Consider the following 19,643-nt stretch of genomic DNA (forward strand, 5'->3'; position numbering starts at 1 on the left):
ACGGAGAGGGAGTGATAGGTATAGGTTGTAGGGCACATAAGTTCCACAGGGCTCACAGATGACCATTCGCCGTATAATTTCTCATGGCCCTTCTGTGACTGTTGGAGTCAACAGAAGCTACTCTGGAAACTTGGCTAAAACCTGATCAACAGGTCGTGGGCAGTCCCATGTTCTTAAAGTGAAAGGTAAGGAAATGTAGAAAGAACATCGGCGTGCTGATTCGGTGCCAGGAACTGAGCTGTGTGCACTTCACCCATTTATTGAACTCTCACTAGAGTAGGCATGGAGACTCTCAGGAAACACCTGCAGAGGCCGACGCTGTGCGACTCAGAGCCCAGAAGTGAGGCTACTGGGTTTGAACCTGGCACTCCACAGTCCACGGCCCTTGCTCCGCTTCTTGGAAAGTACACTGAGTGAACCATTTTCCAGTTTTTCAGCCCCTCTTACCAATTTATGAAGTTCCAGGAAAATAAGCCTGAGGCCTAAGGGAGCCCTGGATCCACAATTAACCACTTAGAGATAATCCATCTGTCCATACCCTATCACACACTTAGCAGTGTGATATCTGCTAAATAAACAGGACAAAGGTAGGCAATGGCTTTGCTGCAGTCAGAAACACAGTAGAGACCAGTGTTTCTCAAACTGTTTTTCACCTAAACATTCTTAGGCATTTCCAAGTTCTGTCAGTGTATTAAATGTCTTCATTTTAATTGTATTTTTCCTAGTTATAAAGACAAACATCCCCTTTGCAGTAGTAACTTGTAATTAAAAACCAAAATGTCACAGAATAAGGCTTTAGATTTTGAGGTGAAGATGTCTCACACTGGAGGCTACTGATGTATTTGGGGGACTCTGCAGTTATTTTTTTCCTTTTATGGTATAAACACTCCATGTGAGAAAGCCAATTCCGCTTGGGTGCCCAGGCTTGGTTCCAACTGTTGTCAAGGGGCCTCTCAGGCTTTTAACACATCTTTCCTCAGTCCCTGCACTTCCACCGGCCAGAGTTACGTTCTGATCCACAGGTGCCCCAAGGACAGGGAAGGCAGCCAGAATTCAGGGTACAGGGACAAGCCACCCAAGGTAGAATGGAAAAAACGGACAGCGTTTTCTGCTGAGTGTGAAACTAGGCTTGTTTAACAGAATGACAGGACTGTGTGCCCCACATTACTCAGGGAGAAGAGCCGAATATGCCCAGACGTAGCTGTAGAATTTTACTCCATACACTTCTGAACTGTCTGGATTCTTTTCACAAGCATCTATCGCTTTTATACGTTACTGTGTAAAACATGTGATCCAGAGGGTCATGGCTGCCTCTGGGAAGTGGCTGAGAGGGACGGGTGCAGAAGGTGACTTTAGTTTTATCTCAAATGTGTGACTTCTTAAAACAAAATCGGAAGCAAATATGACAAACTGTCAACTGTTATTAACTCTGGTTAGGCAGTGAGACTTGGATGTCTGTCGTTTTATCCGCTGTATCTTCTTTCCACTGTGGGAGCCTATGTGCTTAAGCCTTGGCCACTCCATCTTGAGCTAACCAGGCACGTGGCTGGAAAGCGCTTCCTCTCGGGATAAAAAGCAAAACACGGCCATCGTGTGCTGAAGTACAAATTTAATAAAGCCTTTGGATCATGTTTTAATCCATAAGTTATCTATGAAAACAATAAAACCCCAACTTTTAGAGCCATCAAGAGCCATCAAGGTGTCACTGAACACCAGCTATAAAAGTACAGATTTAGTGTTTTAAGATAGTGCAATATTTCCAGCTGTTGAAGAGAAAAATTTAAATGAAATTACAAACTACCCCTCCTCATCAAAAAATCAAAGTTGATGTTGGTGCTTAGAAACCACTCTCTCCCCAATCCCACACAGGCTGAGTATCAGGTAACAAAAATCAAAATGGAATCAAACTTCTTTGTGCAGGTTGACAATTATGTAGGCTTCAGCATAAATGTACAGACCTGCTCAGTGCACATACACGTTCAAAAGAGATCTTCAAAGGAATTGAGCATTTAAAGGCGGCAAATCCATACAATCAGAGGTTACTACCAAATCTTAAAACAATGAATTCATTTGTCTTTAAATTTCTGGCCGTCTTTCCATAAAATAAAAACACATGCTCTGTTCTCCAGAAGCCAGGGGCTCTAACACGGCTTAGAAACCCTCTGATGGAGGCCATGAAGACAGGCCTTGCCCTCTTTGCTGCCAATATCAAGGTTCTTGCTGGAAGGTGTTAAGCTGCTTGGAAAAGAGCTGGAAGGGCGAAGCCCCTCCACTGAGCAGAGGAGGGACCGGGCACTCCTGGCTTTTATTCTGGCTTCAGTCTCGGTGGTGGGGAAGTACAAGGGGCATGATGAGGTGAGCGAGGGTGGGTGGCTGTCAACACAGACCATTAACAAGGCCTTTGTCTCAACTCCCTGGATCCAGAGTAAAGTTCTCATGATAACGGCAAAGAATGAGGGCAGAGAGCGAAGAATGAGGGCAGAGGAGCACAATGGGTTGGAAGAGAAAACAAAGTAAAAAAAAAAAAAACCAACAAAAACAACCAGAGGATACATGAGTTTCCTCAGCCTCGTGAGCTGAATCAGTGCAAAGGGCTCCCGGGTTCTTGTCCGTCTTGTGCAAGACGGACGCAAGATCCAAGTTTCTTGGGATTTTAAAATCTATGGAGTACAGCCACTGCCCAGACAGGTCAGGTACCTTCGGCTAGGTTTGTTTCTCACTAGATAACAAGCGACGCAAACAAGTAGGAGAAAGGCAGCTGCTCCTTGGGAATCGGTGGGCTTTGGGTAACAACCAGACCTTCTAGAAATGGAGATGCTCTTAGGGCTAACAAGTTTTTTCTCGTCAACTCAGGATGCCAGTGTGAATACACGAGATGGGAACAGAGGAGGACAAAGAGCATCTGAGGCTCTGAGTGGGGAAGGCGGCTTCCCTCCCCCACTGAGTGTAGAATGCGTGGCTTCCAGGTAGGAGCAGCGCCCTGAACTTCCTGTGCTCTATGGCCTCCCGAGCAGGCACCTCTGCTTCCCTGGGGAGCAGGTGGGCCTGGCTGTCTGGAGAGAGCCTGCTGTGGATGGGATGGAGGCAGAGATTTTGTTGAGTGCATAGAGGCTTGGCAAGGCCTTACCTGAGTAGAGTTTTCAGAAACAGAAGGAGAGCATATCACGCGTAGTAGGCTTCATGCACTCAGGCCCACATCAAGAAAACCACTCTGGAGCCTTGGAGTGCTCGGGACTTGTTCATGCACAGCTCACTCAGAAAGTTAAGGAAAGAAAAAGACTCACAAAAAGACCAAACTATAAAAAAGAGAAGTCCCTCTGCGATCACAGGCCTGGGCTTCGGGCCACTGGGAAGTAGGAAAAAAGGAGCAATGCTGGCAGAATCTAGAGGTTTACTTCTAACACTCTCTTCCCATCAGTGTCACCTATAGGGCTTTGTGTAGTGTCATCATGTGCGTCCAAAGTTCTTGAGGCCACAGGGGAGTCTCATGGCTATAGAGAGGGTCTGGAGGCCGCTGTCACCTGGCATGGTCACGCTCCCAAGGGAATGCCACCCTTCTGGAGCTGAAGGTCCCTGGCAGGCCAGGAATCCATAAAGGCAGGCAGCTGGGTCTGGGGCCGGGAGCTAAGACAGCTCAAAGCCCGTGTTCATGCTGATGGCGTAGCGCAGCTTCTCCCGGAGGACACTTTTCTTGCTGTAGTTGGGCAGCTTGAGCAGGTTGAAGCAGGTGGAGGAGGTGGGCAGACGGCCCCCTGGCTCCCGTTTGCGGATGGTGAAGAAGCCCCGGAGGACGCTGCCCAGGGTGTCCCCGGTGTCCTGCAAGCTCACAACACGGCCTGGGGTTAGGAGGTGTGGCATGGGAGCCTGGGCAAGTGCCAAAATAGGAGGCCTGGGGAGAGGACCTGGCCAGCCCCTGGGTGCTGAGGCTGAGCAGAGTACGGTGCATCGCTCTGGCATGGCTCAGCTCTTGAGTGCATACACTGCTGCCCGAGGCCAGCCCCCAAACTGAGGACAACTGGCCTTGAGTGGTGAGTACACAGTAGGTGTCCCCCACTCCTCAGGCTTTGCACAGGAGAATCCTGTATTAAGGAAGCACTCAGAAATGGGGCCCTCTGGTTAACTAATTATTGGTTAACTAATTTTCAGAACCAGAATACAGTAAAAATACTTTAGGTACCAAAACATTTCTGAATGCAGCCTAACATTTCCTCCCTGACCTCGCCAGTGCTGTGGCTCAGGCAGACTGTAACTTGGGGCAGCCTTCCTTAAGTAAGGGGGCTAGTGTCACACAAAAGGAATCTGGAGCCCAGACTGTAGCATCCTGAAAGGCAGCGATACTCAGAGTCTACCGGGTTTTTTGGGGGGAAGGGGGCAGAAGGAGACACTTTTAATAACATATACTATTTGAGCACCACCCCCCATGACCTCAATAACCCCTAAGGCATTCGTTTTCCCTTTACAGATGAGGAAATGAAGTAGCTTGCCGAGATGTGTAGCTAGCAGGTAAAGGAGCTGTGCCAGTCCAATCCCTAAATAAGCCCATGTCCTCAACCCTCTCCCACACTGCCTCTCAGCCTGGAGCCCTGGCCAGACCTGCAGCTACTAAAAAGTACCCCCAACTACTCCCTCGAGTAAAGAGGAAGGGACCAAAAGGGCTGAGGCCCAGAGAAGCCTGAGTCGATGGGTGCCTTCTGCAAGGCCAGACTACTCTCCAGCTGGAGAACTGTGGAACCGTCTCATGTGGCTCTGAAGAGCCCAGCTGCTTGCCCCACAGTGGGCAGACAATGGAGAGGGGCCGACTTTTCCCCAACCAATGGTACCTGATCATCTGACACTTCGACACAGCGGATGGAGAAAGGAGGCTTGAGGTAGGCGAATCCCAAGAGCGGGGGCCTGGAGCAGCTGGTCACAAACTGCAACACAAGGCGGGGTCAGGGGACAGTGGGGCTTGCGCTCCCTCAAAAATGGACCCCTCAGAGTCAGCTGTGCTCTTTGGCCTTCTCCAGTCACTGTATCATTAACTCTTACCCAGCCAGCAGCACAGGTGACAGAGGGAGAGCGCATTTGGCCCAAGAACATCTCTCCTGAAGGCACTGCTCTCGGGGGCTAAAACATGTGAAATCCAATGGACATGACCAATCCTTTGTGGTAGTCGACCCAGGGGCTGGTGGAGAGTGTGTGGCTGAAGAATTCAGGAAGAAGGTAAACTCCTCACCAGGGAACCGATGTCCAGAGGGACTGCCATGCAGGCAGTAGGAATCACTGCTGACTGACACCCTTCCTTAGAGAACGTGCAGTGAGGGCACCAAAGAACAGAGGGTGCGGGAGAAGCTAAGAGCAGCACAGGAGAGGGGGCTGAGTCAAGAGCTGAGGGCCTGCAGCCAGGGTGCGGGGAGCCGTGGTGTGGGTCACACCTAAGAATCAACCACTGGAATCAATTCTACCTGCCCCCCCCAAGTCCCCCAAGACCTGTAGGAAGGGCCAGTGTGTGTCCACATCTGTGGACCACAGCAAGGACCTCCTCTATGGGAACAGACTCTCCTTAGAATGACAAACCAAGAAAAACGAGTCCACTGCCATTTCAGTTGGCGGTGATATGGTCCATGTTGTGTCAACAACTGAGGTCATGAGATCATTTTAGAAACCCAAATGTCTAAAAAAAATATTTCAGGGCACCTAAATTTACCCCCAGCATATGGCAAAATGTTCATGATGAAATACCAAATAGAAGAGTGGGTAGCAGTGACATGATTCCATTTTTTATAAAAATATACACATATAATACAGACAAGTGTGTCATCCAGGGTCCTATAAAACACTTTGCTGACATCAGTAACATAAAACAACACAGTGGCAATGGAGGAACATTTTAAACATTATGACTTTAAAGACACCAGTACAGGAGACCTGGTTAATGTCAGCCACCCTATTTGCAAAAATATACTTTAATATCCACCTACCCGATTGTGTGTGTTTTATCGGGACACTACGTGTGTGTTGTTGCATGTTCACATTACTGAGATAAAGGGTGCACAGAGGTAGTCCCTGGAGAGTAGGAATAGATTGTTTAAACCCTACAATGCAGGAACAGATTGTTTAAAAATTTGCCTGTCTATATTTTCTTAAGATAATAAATACTGTTTACTTCTACAGCAAAAAGAAAGCAAGAAACGAGATGTTAGCAAGGTCAGCGCCAGCAAAGGGGCAGATGGAGTGCTGAGCCCAACAAGCATGCCTGCCTGTGCAGGCCGGTCCCTGGAGAGGGTACGCAGCAGGCTCACAGGCTTATCAGACTCAGCCTTGTCTCACATTAAGCCCCTCCCAGGTTACTGCTTAGCCTACCAGCAAGGCCAGACTATGGGACAGGATATGCTGATGATACGAGGTCCTCTTGATAATTTTATTTTTTTTCCAGTGTAAATTATTATATCAACTGGCCTTCTGGGTTTATGAGAACATCTATGTACACATGAAGACATATATAGGTAACACATGAAATACCTTCAGAAACATGGCTCTCTCGTTGGGCGTGAAGTCGGAGGCCAGAATATCCCAGAGCCAGATAATGACCCTGTGACTTCCATGGAAACCACCGTAGTATACCGTGTGCTTCCTGAAAACAATCCAGACAATGGCTCAGCCACACATTATGATGGGTGCATGTACAGACACAGACAAGCACAAAATTTAGACAAGTTGCACCACTAACTTCTATTAAAGCCAGGAGTTCATGCCTTAACAACCCCATGTCCCTGGAAGTTAAATGTACAGAGAGTTCCAGAGCTGACCCTGCTGCTCCCAAGTAGAAGCCGATAGAAGAGTCTGCAATACTATTTCCTAGAACTCTTGAGGGCCCAGCAGTCCTCGAGATCTGCTTCCACTTCTCAGTCTCTATGCAGACAAGTGGTTGAACTTTTATCCCAAAGCAATTCACCCAGTGATCACGGAGGAGTACATTTGGAGATGGGCTCCTGAAACAGCTCTCCAAAAGGAACTCAGCAAGGCAGCAAGCAGTTTGCTTTCTAGGAGGCCTAAGAATTTCACATCCCTAACCCATCCCCTCCCCCGCCACCCCCACACTTGCTCCTTACTTTAAATCTTCCAGATCAATCTCAGCATTGTCACCGGAAATGAGACGCTGTAGTTCAGGGGTTGAGAACATCCGGATCCACTCAGGTTTGATAATGGAACGGAATCCGCTAATGAGGGCAGCTGTCTGGTTTTTGATTTGAGTGTGCATTCGAAAATGTGCCATCAGATGGATATAGCTAATTCTGTTGCCAACAAAAGGAAATAATAGAAATCAACAGGACAGGGCAGGCTGTTCCCAATGGGCTAGAAAATGAGTCTAGTCATTTCTAAACCATTTTACAAAAAACAGAAATAGTACCAGAACATTTCACCAGAGCAACGTAGATGACAATGATGATAGCTCTGCTGAATGGTACCCTGTGTGCCACTGTGAATACTTTAAATGTTTAAGGGCATTACCTCATTTGCTCCTCCCCCTTTCCCCCCCAAAAAAGTGGGTCACACATCAGGATAACACCCCACTGTGTCAAAAACCAAAGTGAGACATTCCCTAGGTAAGGAGAGGGCCCTTCTTGGGACAAACGGTACTTTTTGGACTTGTATTTAATTTCATCTGTTTGGACATATACCAATTAAGATATAATTCAGTCCTCCAATAATTTTTAAAGCAGAGAAAAATTGTCTTATGTTGAAACTTCAAAGTCTTGCTAATCTGGACCAAGTCCAGACCAAGGAAAGGTAAGCCTGCAGAAAGTTTCAACTAAATGCAGCTGGCTTACATTTAGTCTCGACTGGGAAATCAGAGGACTAGCAATGGTTCCAAGCAGACGGCCTTCCGGGTCTGCTTTCATGAACACGATGATTGCTTCTACAACCATATAACATACTACAACTCTTTCAAACAGGTTAAATACAATCCAACAGACAGGCTAGCATTACCAATCTCTTTGCAAACAATTCAGAGATGAAAGAACTTGAGCTCAGCCCAGGTACAACTTTCAAAATTCCAAATTAGTACAGTCCAAATAGATGTTTTACCCCACAATGTTCATATCTGAGTTACTGACCTTGAAAATAGCCCTTTTTTAAAATCATCTAGCAGCAAACTTACACATTAATCTACTTAAATATGACTTTTTCTATTATTTACTCCTTTCTCATATATACTCTTCGAAGCAGGTTACTAATACTGTTCCATTTTACCAAAAGAGAGTGAGAATGACTTTCCCATTTAACACCCAGGAAGTACAGGATCAACTATCACCTCTAAGGATGGGGAAACTGGCATTGTTGGGCCTTTTAAGATAGTCTGCAGATTGAATACCCATACCCTTACCCTGAGGTGTAAGAGTTTGTGAAATGACTTTCCACATAAAGTGGTTTTCAGGCAGGACAGGAATCTCACTCCCACACAGGCTGCACTGACCCACTTACTCTGGCTATACCTATCATCCTACCATCACCCCTGTGCCATCATGCCTTGCAAAAAAGACCACCAATCTAAGGGTGGCAGGCTGTATGTGACATATCACATATCCAGTGATGGTGACGATCACTGCTCTCATTTATTAAGGCTCTGCTTTGAGCTAGACATCCTGGAAAATATTTTATAAGTTTTAACTCCTGTGAAGCCCTCAGAAGGGATGGTTAGAGGGCATCTGGTAGGGCAGGAACAGGATCCACTCTTGCTCTCTGATCCCCCAAGGTAGTTCCTCCCAACCTGTGTTCTCTGTTCTTTCTCAGCTGTCGAACTAACATTCCATGGCCAAGAGTCAAACTGGTTTATTTCAATCATGATGAGAATCAAGTCTGTTCTTCTGACTATTCAGAGTCTGAATAAAAGCTTCCAAGGATGCAGACTGATTAAACGACCCAACCCAAGAGGGACATGATGCTTGGGAACACGGGGCTGTAATGTGCATCTGATCCGAATGACTCACCAGGTAGGACTGAGCTCTCACTTGTCATTGAAGAGTGACACTCAGATTAACAGTTCAGATGCTCAGCTGAGCCTGGCGGCAGGAGAAGATTGATAGAATGACAAAAGGGCCAATATCTACTCCTCATGCCAGGTTTTACTGTTTTAATTAGGTGAGAACAGGGCTGAGTGAAGACGGTGCATTGAGGGGTTTTGCTTCCAGGGGCCGGAGTTTGACATTTATGATAGATTTCTAAAAGCCTGTTATCTGTGACAATAGATACCAGGCCTCAGAATCTTCTCACTTCTAAGAACCTGTCTGCTGCATTTGAATTTGTCATTGTGTGTTCTCAAGAGCATGTTTTATACAACTGCCACATGCTATCATTCCAAAATGATCTGCCCCTCCAAGGTGTCTTTCTGCCTCTGTGCCCTCTGGGTTCAGTACTGCATGCCTGAATGGCTCAGAATCCATCTGTCTGCATCTAGAGCCGTCATTAAAATCCTAAGAACACCAGGGCCTGGGTGCCTCTGACCTTAGAAGTGCCACTGCAAAAAATAAATTGTCAATTCTTATTTTGCAAATCTAATTTAATACGATTTCGGCCTATGAACTGTAACCAGTAAATTCCATTATGATATTTATGGCTTCTTTCTACTTCAATCTATCTTAATAAATTCTCAAAGTAAGCCCAGAGAGCCAGAATGAAGTCTTTTCAAGTGATGACCTTAAAAATTGAATTGCTATACTCACTTATTTTCATTTGTAACAGGAATAGTCTTCCCTCCAGGAATCAGTTCATGGCAAACAAGCTGGGGTAGAAGATGGAGAGCAATTACTAGAGAGAATTCTAGTGGGAGAACAAAGCTTCCAGAAGATAAAAGGGCCCAAAGCCAACGTCCACAATAATGACAGAATTAAGATGGGACACGTTTGAGAACAATCACTTTCACAAAAAGCCAGGGCTTAATTATCAGCAAGCAGACCCTGCATGATCAATATAAAAGGTTCCTTCTTATCCAATCCTTGTTCAAACATTTGTATTAAGGCTTCGGGATGCTGTGGAGGGAAATGTGTTAGCATTTAAGAGTATGATCAGATGGTTAAATAAATGTTGTTGCAATCATACTCTGGAATACTGTGCGACTATTAAAAAAATATGAAAATTTTTATTATTGAAAAGTGGGGGGAAAGTATGCATGATATGGTATCGTTTCTGCAAAAAAATTATATGCGTGCCCGGAGAGAAAAATCTGAAAGGACACAGGCCACACATTAACAGTCACCAGCATTATATGTGGTTTTCATTTTCATCTTTATGCTCATATTATAGCTGAATATTCGGTTAGAAGTTTGCATTATTTTTAGAGTCAGGAGAGAAAATTAAGAATGTCGGGAGGAAGACTCAAAATTTGATTAACGATTTATTGGAAAACTATAGAATCAACTGCTTTCCTTGACTTGAAGAACTTTGGTGGGTCACTTAAATATCAAAGAATACATAATTTTAAAGCTAATTTTAATAGAAATCCTATTATTACAACTCTAAAGACGTAGAAAGTTTGAAAAACAGTGACCTATAGTCCCACTGCTGTCTACATCTTGGGGCACACCAGAGGATTTTAAAGCTAGAAGGGCCCTTAGAATCACCCAGCTTAGTGTTTCCCATGAGCTATTACATAGAGAATCATTCACGCTGTGAGATGGCATTCTCTCTTTCTCTGAAAGAGGAGGTCTGTGATCAAATGAGTTGAGGAAATTTGCGGTTAACATAACTATTCCAGGTTTCCTTCTCACAGTCTTCTCAGAACCCTAACATGCTGGCGTGCTTGGTAGCCTTTCAAGAGGGGGTTAGGGCATGCAGAGCGTCCAGTGCCACTGGTCCCAGAAGACTCACATTCAGCAAATGGTACTTTGAGAAAGGAAACTGTGGCTTGGGTAGACCGAGTAACCTGAAGAGACACAGGCAGGGCTCTAAGCCAGCCCTGTACTCCTGAGCTCATGGCATGGTTTCTCCAGAGAGCCCTCAGACCACACGCACAGAGAGGATAATGCAGGTGTCCACTGGGACAAAACTAGAAGAAAAGCCAAAAGGAAAAACTCAAGGAGGAAACAATCTCTGCTGCCATGATTTCAAGACTTTTCTTTGTGCTCTGATCTTATGGTGAGTCCGAACAAAGACAGAATTCTGTAGAGCCACTTCTCAGTGGCTTCTTCCCCCTAAGTCACAATCCTCCATGTGTGACAGCTAATCCTCACCATGGTAACAAAAAGCAATGTTATAAACAGGGTGTTATGGCTTCCATCGGGAATGATCTAGAATGCGATTTCAGCAAAGTGGTGGGCAGGCAGGCAAAGGCCAGGTCAACCGGGAATGGAAGGGGGCACATCCTCCCTTCTGGCAAGGCGGCAGAAGGGGGATGGGCGAGAGATGGAGGGAAGAGAGGCCAGGCAGGCAGACCCTCCAGGTTTATGGACCTCCTGGGGAAAGCATGAAGAGTAGGGCAGGTAGAGTAGGGCACGAAGAGTAAGAGGGAGAGGAAGGAGAGCTCGGCCACAGTGGCCAACCTACCTGACCCATGACGTCCTCATCGTACGACAGCGTCAGGCCCAGGTCAGCGATGTCCCCATCATAGCGCTAATACAACAGAGAAGGGGAACGTGTTGGGACCAAAGAGGGCTATATCCTTGAAGAATGTAACACTCCTGTCCTATGAGGTCGGCTTGGCCAGTAACTGCTGTGGCTGCTGTACAGCCTGAAGCAAAGGAGGAGGCCACTCATTACCCCAAGCAAGGAGGCTGCGGGCATCAGTGCTGAGCAAGCAGTGCCCTGAGGGCACATGGGGACCTGCGGTGGCTACAGGACGGGCCTCTTTATCGCAGCACATCTCGTTACACCACACTCTGCTGGGCTTCACTCCTCAGTGAGCTCTTGCTAGCTCAGCCAAGCCCTCCTGCCTTTCCACACTGACCTTAATGGAAGTGAGGTTTTTATAGAACTCGGAGTCCAGAGAAGGTAGTTCATCTACAGAGCTGTAGAAGATACTGTGGTGGTGCCCGAGCAGCTGGCTCAGGAAGAAGGATGCAAAGGGCACGTCTACCACAATTCCCTGGGAAAGAGGAGAGAGAAAAGCTTGCCATCCGATGGTCCAGGATTCGTTCTCAGTGATCTCATCAGGGGTAGCTCAGGATGCAAAGGAACACACTGCCGCTCCCCCCCACCACCCTCCCCCCGCCCCCGCATGGCACCAATGGCACCTCTAGGCACTTTCTAATTTTCAATCTGAATAACAGTATCTCCCCATCACTTAAACAATCGAGTACCACCTGGGGACTCAGAGCATAGTGGTCAAGGAAATCAGCTTTGGAGCTTATACTCTAATTGCACAGTTCAGAGATCAAATCCCAGCTCTGCTGCTGTCAAGCCACAGGGCCTCAGCTTTCCCACCTATACATGAGGAACAGCACAGCCTCTCAGTAATAAGAATTAAAGGAGCAGGGGGTGGAGGAGCATGGAGGACAGCCCCTCACCAGAGGCAGGGTGGGGGAAATTTCCAGGAAGAAGAGACATCTAAACTACATCTAAAGGAACACAAGGCCTTTAGTATGAGCCCCACAGGCATGCTCCCAGGACAGAATACAGATCTGTCTGGCCATAGCACAGAGTGAGACTGGAAGAGAGGTGAACAATGAGGCCAGAAAGGTAGGCAGGGCCAGATCAGAAAGGGCCTCATAAGCCGCCTGGAGTCTGGATCCTATCCTGAGGGCAGTGGACAGTGCTGGGAGGGCTCAAAGCGGGGAAGTGCCACATTTGTACTTTATGTAGAGAATAAACTAGAAGAGGAAGAAAGGAAGACAGGAGGCAGAGATACAGCACAGCCAGGAAGAACTGCATAACGCCAGGGAGAACTGCCAACAGGTTGTAGTAGAAAGGTAGAGCTGAAAGGATGGAGAGAGGTATGTGGATTGGAAAGATTAAGATAGAGTCAATCAAACTCAATGATGGCTTGTCGCAGAGGATGAGGGTTACATGAGTTAATAAGTGCTGCTTCTCACACAGGCCCACTGTGTCCTAATTTCTTTCATCTGCACTATTATTAGAGAGGAAGGAGACAGAGATGTGGCCCAGGAAATGGGGGAGGACATTCACAAAAGCTAGGAAGTCATGCTTTTCAGATGGCCCAGACTCATCTTGATCTCATCACAGCTACACGTTTAAAGGAAAAACATGGCATGTGCCCAGGTAGGCCCTTGTGGGATTTTTTTTTTTTTTTTTAAATGGAAATCAACAGAGAAATTGTCTCCATTTTGTAGACGTTAAAGCAAGCACAAAGAATGAGCCCAGGCTACTCAATCAGTCCAAAAGCAGGACTGGAGGGTGTCTGGGCAGAGACTCAGATGAGGCCCCTGACTTCATCTTGGTCAGGGACTGAGGCCATGGACAGAGGCTGTGTACACCGAGAGAATGATGGATTACCTAAGGGTCAAAGGATGTTTGCCCCACAGTGCCTCCTTCCTTCCACTTGCCTTGGCTTCTGGCTCGTTGCCTTTGGAAGGCATCTTGGCTTCTCCAGGGTTTGTGACAGTGTGTGAGATGAGTGCTGCTCAGGTGGTTCACTTCCTCGCTACCTAGGTGAGGAGCTTGGCAGAACCTGGGCTCTGGGGGAGGTCCCCTGCTGCTCTGGAGCCCACTGTGAAGGCCATGAAGACTGGCTACTGACAAGCTCGTGTTGCAGATTTACTTCCTTCCTGAGGAGCAGGACTCTCAGGGTGCAGGGGATCACATGCCACCAGGAGGGCATTCTGCCAGTTGAGCTCTCAGTGGAGAGGGATTGGGAGCTGTGTGGGCCTTACAAAGCCTGCAGAAGTCCACACGCCCTGACTCCAGGAGACTGAGAAGAGGAAGTTCAGACACCTTTACTCTTAATAACGGTGAGGATGGCAGCTCTACTTCCTTTGCGACCAGGTGCCAGGCATCACAGAAGGTGTTTAACTCGTGTTTCCTCGTTTATCGTCTACAGTAACCCAATCACATAGCCTGTATTATCCCTACTTTACTGATGAGAACCTAAAGAAGAGACCTAAAGAAGGAAAGTGACTTGCACGCAGTCACACAGCTGGCCAGGGAACACTAGTCTTGATTAGTTGCTATGGGCTATACCCTACCTTCATGTTCTAGTCCGTAGACATCTCCCAGGTACCTCTGGCTCACTTTGAAGCACTCAAATAACAAAAGATATTAAAACAATTGTAACAACTATCAAACCCCACAAAATGCGGCCCTCCTACAACCTGGCCCAAGCTCCATGTGAAGCCCTGGTTCTGGCACACTACGCCTCACCTCTCAAGGAAGCAGAGGTCTGGTTTGGGACTCAGGCTGGCTTGGGTTCAAATTTGGATTCTATTGCTTAACTGGTGATGAGACTCTTGTTAAGAGACTTCTCGAAGCCTCAGTTCTCAGTTACATCCTTATGTAAACAGGGCAGCTGCAGCCATGCCACAGGACTGCTAAGATTAAATGAAATAACACACAGAAAGCACCAAGTATTTTTGTACAGTAATCTTAGTTCCTGACTCTCTTTCCTTGACTTTATTCTAATGACAGGTAGTTTACATGGCTGGGCCTGATCACATAAATGGATACAAAGTACCACACAAATGGTACTTCTCATATTTTATTCTCCATTCCAGTTCAATGCTCCTCAACATGCCTACCTCATATACAGCCTTTCCCAGCATCTTGCCCACAAACTCGAAGAGCTGCAGGTAATTCTCATGAATATAAGATGTGGGCGAAGGGTAGAGTCTCTCGTCCCCACTGGTTGTCTGCAAAAGATGGATAGTGGCAGAGGTTAAAAGCCTTGTAACGAGCAAGCCCAGTCCTTCGTTTTTCATTTGTCATCTTGAAATGGGCTATTGTCGACCCCATGCTCACCCCCCTTAAATACCTTGAACAGATTGAGTGCCGGGTCAAATACTCTCTTGATGATCTCTTCCAAGAACTCCTTAAAAACACCATCTTGATCAATCCCGGCCTCGTCCACTCCAAAGTCATTAACAAACTTCACGCGGATCACACCCTTCATGGCGTGCTGGGAGAGCTGCCGAAGCTGCTCGTAGCCGTCCTGCCAAGGGCAGAATTACAGCCCATTAGGAACCCAAGGCCTTCTGCATGACTCAGGGCTCCCTCCTTGAGGCTCCTTCTCCCCTGTGTGAAGCTTTCCCAGTGTAATAAACATGTAAGTCAAGATGCATGGGTGCATGAAAAGAGCAATTCTCACCTGCATTTACATGAGAGCCTGTTAAAAAGAAAATTTATTTTTGGTAATGTGAATTTTACCACTCTTTGGCAAGGGGAGACTGCCCTCAAGAGGATACAGAGCAGCAAGACAGGAAATTAGACAAGATGAGTCACGACAAGCTCTCGGCCAGCAGACAAAAGATTGAAGAAACCTGGACAAGATCCCACTCTTTCTATTTTAACACTGAGTATCTTTTAGCTCATGGTAAAAATCAATCAATGAAACTTACAGACCACTAGAAGATGAAAAATAAAAAATAACCTCCACCCTCAATCCCTGGTACCTTCCCCCAGATCATGAAAGGCCTTGTGATTCATGCTAAGAAATTTAAATTATATCCCACAGGCGACCGGGAGCCACAGAAGAGTTTAGGCAAGGAGCAACATGGCTGGATTTCTGCTAGCAGCAGAGCAGATGGATGGCAGGGGACAAGGCAGAAAGCAGAGGGGATGGGGCACAGGAGTGATGCTGGGCCTGGATGAAGGCAGGAGCGGAGAGGAGAAACCTCAGCTCACTTCTGGCTTATATTCAGTTCTCTCAAGACACATAGTCATTCAGCACATATCTCCCCTATCCAGAACTCTGAGATACAACTTCAGAGTTCTGCTAAATGGTCTTATTTAGTTTGTCTCTTAATTCTAATCTGTTGAGGTTTTCCTGGCTCCTGATTCTGTCATCTAATATACTTTGGGCATGCGAACACTGAGAAGCAAGCCGCTTAGGTTTTCATTTCAGTAATTATAAAACAGTGCTGGACAGGACAGGACCCACAGAGGAGTCCTTGGCACAACATGAGGACATTCACCATGGTGAAACCTATGTCTTTATATAGTGTCGCATAACAAGTTGCAAATCAACTACAACATCCTACTCAGACCACCCTTCATTTCTCCCTCTCAGTCACAAGTGTAGTGCTCTGACATTTTGCTGAAAAAGACCATCTCTGTAGCATCCACTCATCTGCACTCTGGTCCCTTGTCACAAAGCAAATGAGGCTAGTCTGGTAAGATCCATTTTGGGGAACCCTTGCTGCCTTCCTGTCAATCACATTTGCCTTGTGCTCACCTAGTAAGCCAAAGGACTGTCCTCTGGTGGTTCCCAATCTTATTCAGGCTTATGCTCCAAAGTTAATGAGCACGGAAAAAATTATCTCTAAAGTCCCCTAGGTCATCTTAAGGAAAAGGAATACAATTTTGAGTGCTCAATCCTGAAAAGTACTTTTATGCACATAAAGTTTGAGAACCATTAAGTTAGTTGGAGAAACAGGAAGTCACCATGCAGCTGCTGCAGCATTTCATTTAAACCATTCTGCCTAAATTTAAGATAATTATCTTGGCACTGAATCAGGGACCACTGGAGAATACAACGTGTTCCTGCTTGTCTGCAGGATTTCCTCCATTCTACCTTAAAATGTTAAAAAATGTTGCCTCCCTAAACAATACATGTTAGCAGGTGTCTGGGCCATGCAGATTCAACGAGAAGGTATATGTGAAAGCACTTAGCACGAGGCCAAGCACACAGCGGGTGCCCAAGGAGTATTTGCTGGACTCAAATCTCAATTTGGCTTGATCGACATCCCACATTAGCTTCCTCTTTGAAAAGCTGTAGAGAGGAATTTGCACCCTGCCTCCTCTGACATATTTCCTGTCACTGCATCCTGGGCACTGGTGTTGTTACCTGAGGATTAGATCTGTGCCCCTTAGGAAAGTGAGTAGGAATAAGGCGTTCCTCTTCTCTGCAGCATCTCAACAAACAGATGCAGAATCCTGACCGGGGGGCAGGAAATCTGGCTTTGTTTTTTGATGACTTCAAGGTCGGATATCGAGCGACCCTGACTGAGAATCTGAATTTCTTTGGCCTCAATTCTGCCACTGACAAGGCAAGGGGAAAGTATGTCAAAGATTCCTTCCAGTTCTGAAATGCTAGAGTTCCAGTCCCAGCTCATGCTCTGTGAGGAGAAGCCTTCCTGCAGGACTAACACCTGCATGCCTAATACAGAAGCATCTCCTTCAATACAAACCACAAAAAAGGAAACAAAAAAAAGGCTTGGATATCCCGTGAGTTTAATATCAGCTTATGATGCCCCCTGGTGTCCAAACTAAGTAAAGGCCACTGGGCTTTCACGTTCTAATAATCAAACCGCCAGATCTTAAACGCTGTGGTAACTGAATAAATGACCCTCTCCCCTTCCTAATTCACTAGGACTACCAGAGCCTAATTTCATGACAAGATATTTCTAATGGGACATAAAGAGGAAAACAGACTTGCTGACAACCTCGGACAAATATCGACCCTTTGACATCCCTGAGTGATGTGTCTGGAAAAGCAGGCTTGGGAAACCAGGATGTCGACAATGAGTGAAGTGGGAGTCGGGAACTCCATCACTCTAGGGAGGCAGCAGTCCCTACTGCCCCAGAGTTCCTGTGGGCAGTGGCCACATCGGAGGGGGCATGACAGGTGGCAGGATGGAGGACATTAAGAGATAGAAGTGCATTGGGGAAAGTGTTAGAGAAGGGAATTTCTCCAACACAATCGGTTTTTTTCTGCTTTGAGTCAAAGCAGAGGTTGTAAAGTGGTGGCCCATAGGTTGAATTTGGTGGGAAGATGGGTTATTTACCTTCCAGGTACTTTACAAAATTTCATTAGTTCCCAAGATAAAAGATCTGGAGATTTCACGCAAAACCCTGAATTTTGGCCCTCTCTTAAAAAACAAAAGCAGCATGGAGCCCAAATCCCCACATAGCGATAAAGAGTCAGGTAGGGCTGAGTGTTTCATTGGGGCATGTGTTCTCCACCTGCCCACTCTACTGCTCCCCAGCACTAAGACTGGATGTTAATTGTCATTTATCAATTCATTTGTGGGGTTATTTCTCTTGAGTTACCTTGACTGAGGGCTATGTTTCAAAAGTGGGAGAGAGCAGTGGAAGTGAAGAATATTTCTATTTGTTTAGCATGCAAACAAGATGTTTCTGTGCCAAGACACATTCAGCCAGCTTTCCTCATTACCATGACCTGCAGGGTCCCTGTGGGCACTTATATTTCTTATCCCTACTTTTAACGATGTCAAAAATATTACCTGTTTACCACATGCTCCCTCCCTGGCAGACCTCAGTGTCAATCACCAGTGGTCAGAGGAACTAAAACAAGCTCTCCAGGAAGGAGTGTGAATGCCCCAAGGGAGAAAATGAAAACATGCAGGGAGGAAGGGCTGCAGCCACTGCCATCTGCTGGTCGCTGGCTATGAGGCCATGTGCTGTCCCGGGATCCCATGACTGTCCTACACGGCACAACCTGCTAATGAGGAACTGTGGCTAGAGTGTGAGAAAGGGGTAAAGAGCAAGCATGGGCAAATAAATCAGGCCAGGCCTCTCCTAGGAATGGTTACTTGGGGCTCAGTCACTGATTCCACCACTGGCAGGACCAGCACATGCAGGCAGGCTGTGCACTGCACAACCCTGGGGGAAGGTGTGGCATGCACAACGCAGACATCGCAGGTGTATACATTTACAACAATGTTCCAACAAAATCAATATATTGTAACAATTTTCTGACATATGGAGGTAAAGCATTCTGAGGACAGGCACCTATTTCTAAAGCACATAAAGCTGCCACATTGTGGTAATAGTAACCCTGGTCACTGGCTTTGGCTAAGGTGGGCCACTTGCTTCGTATGCATAGGTTTATGTCTACAAAGAACTTCTAGCTCTGGGATAAATGTATTTCCCAGAATTGCTCAGTAAACTTAACACCTACACTCCAGCCTCCATATCCACAGCTGGGAATCTGGGCAAAGTATCTGCCGGGACAAATGGTGTTTGCACAGACATGAAAATGTCTGCACGGGGCACGTCTTGTCCTCATTTCGAAGAGGCATGAAGTGTTTGATGCTCTATCCCAGGGGACCTTGTGGGGAAAAGAAAAAGAAATATTGCACTGCAGGTCTTTAGCGCTGAGGACACGTCTAATCAAGCAGCTCTCAGAGAAGGAAATAAGACAAACGGCCACTTTCCTGCTCCCAGAGCCTTGATTTCATGGTCATTAGATCAAGGAATGACAAGAACAGTTCAGAGGCAGTAGATCATCCCCTAAAACTCCTACATTTCACAGAGCACACTTCTTTGTGGGCTTCTCACCTCCAACATCCGGGACCGTCGGATGGTAATGTGAGTGACATGAGGGGAGGCAGAGCTGGTTTCCACAAGCCCCAGTTTCTCCTTCTCCTTGGTAACCATGTTTCGGAACAGGAGAACTCTCTGAAATGATCAAAGGTAAGACCAGAAACAGGCTCAATAACTGATGATTCCCTAAAATGCACTGTACAAAATGAATGAAATGTAAGCCACATAAGATGCAACCAGAATGGGACACAGGTTATGTGCTACAAGTCAGA

At 46.5% G+C, this 19,643-nt stretch overlaps 1 protein-coding gene across 4 annotated transcripts in view; it reads right to left on the reverse strand.

Moving 5' to 3' along the window:
• Positions 1-1,589: 1,589 nt before the first annotated feature.
• UBE3B (ubiquitin protein ligase E3B) overlaps positions 1,590-19,643 on the reverse strand; it is a 50,901-nt gene continuing 32,847 nt past the window's right edge. For 2 of the 4 annotated variants that reach the window (XM_006922152.3, XM_015597314.2), the window contains exons 19-28: positions 19,387-19,506; positions 14,900-15,076; positions 14,667-14,777; positions 11,924-12,061; positions 11,524-11,589; positions 9,705-9,763; positions 7,092-7,274; positions 6,502-6,613; positions 4,821-4,913; positions 1,590-3,816 (exon numbers count right to left, since the gene is read on the reverse strand). In XM_006922152.3, the coding sequence (XP_006922214.1) occupies positions 3,625-3,816; positions 4,821-4,913; positions 6,502-6,613; positions 7,092-7,274; positions 9,705-9,763; positions 11,524-11,589; positions 11,924-12,061; positions 14,667-14,777; positions 14,900-15,076; positions 19,387-19,506 (1,251 nt within the window). In that variant the 3' untranslated portion in view covers positions 1,590-3,624. Of the gene's footprint in view, positions 3,817-4,820; positions 4,914-5,737; positions 6,046-6,501; positions 6,614-7,091; positions 7,275-9,704; positions 9,764-11,523; positions 11,590-11,923; positions 12,062-14,666; positions 14,778-14,899; positions 15,077-19,386; positions 19,507-19,643 lie in introns of those variants that run through there. The other 2 variants (XM_025040069.1, XM_015597315.2) reach the window with 2 other exon arrangements.

This window comes from Pteropus alecto, unplaced genomic scaffold, assembly GCF_000325575.1.
Source record: "Pteropus alecto unplaced genomic scaffold, ASM32557v1 scaffold259, whole genome shotgun sequence".
NCBI classification, from domain to species: Eukaryota; Metazoa; Chordata; class Mammalia; order Chiroptera; family Pteropodidae; genus Pteropus; species Pteropus alecto.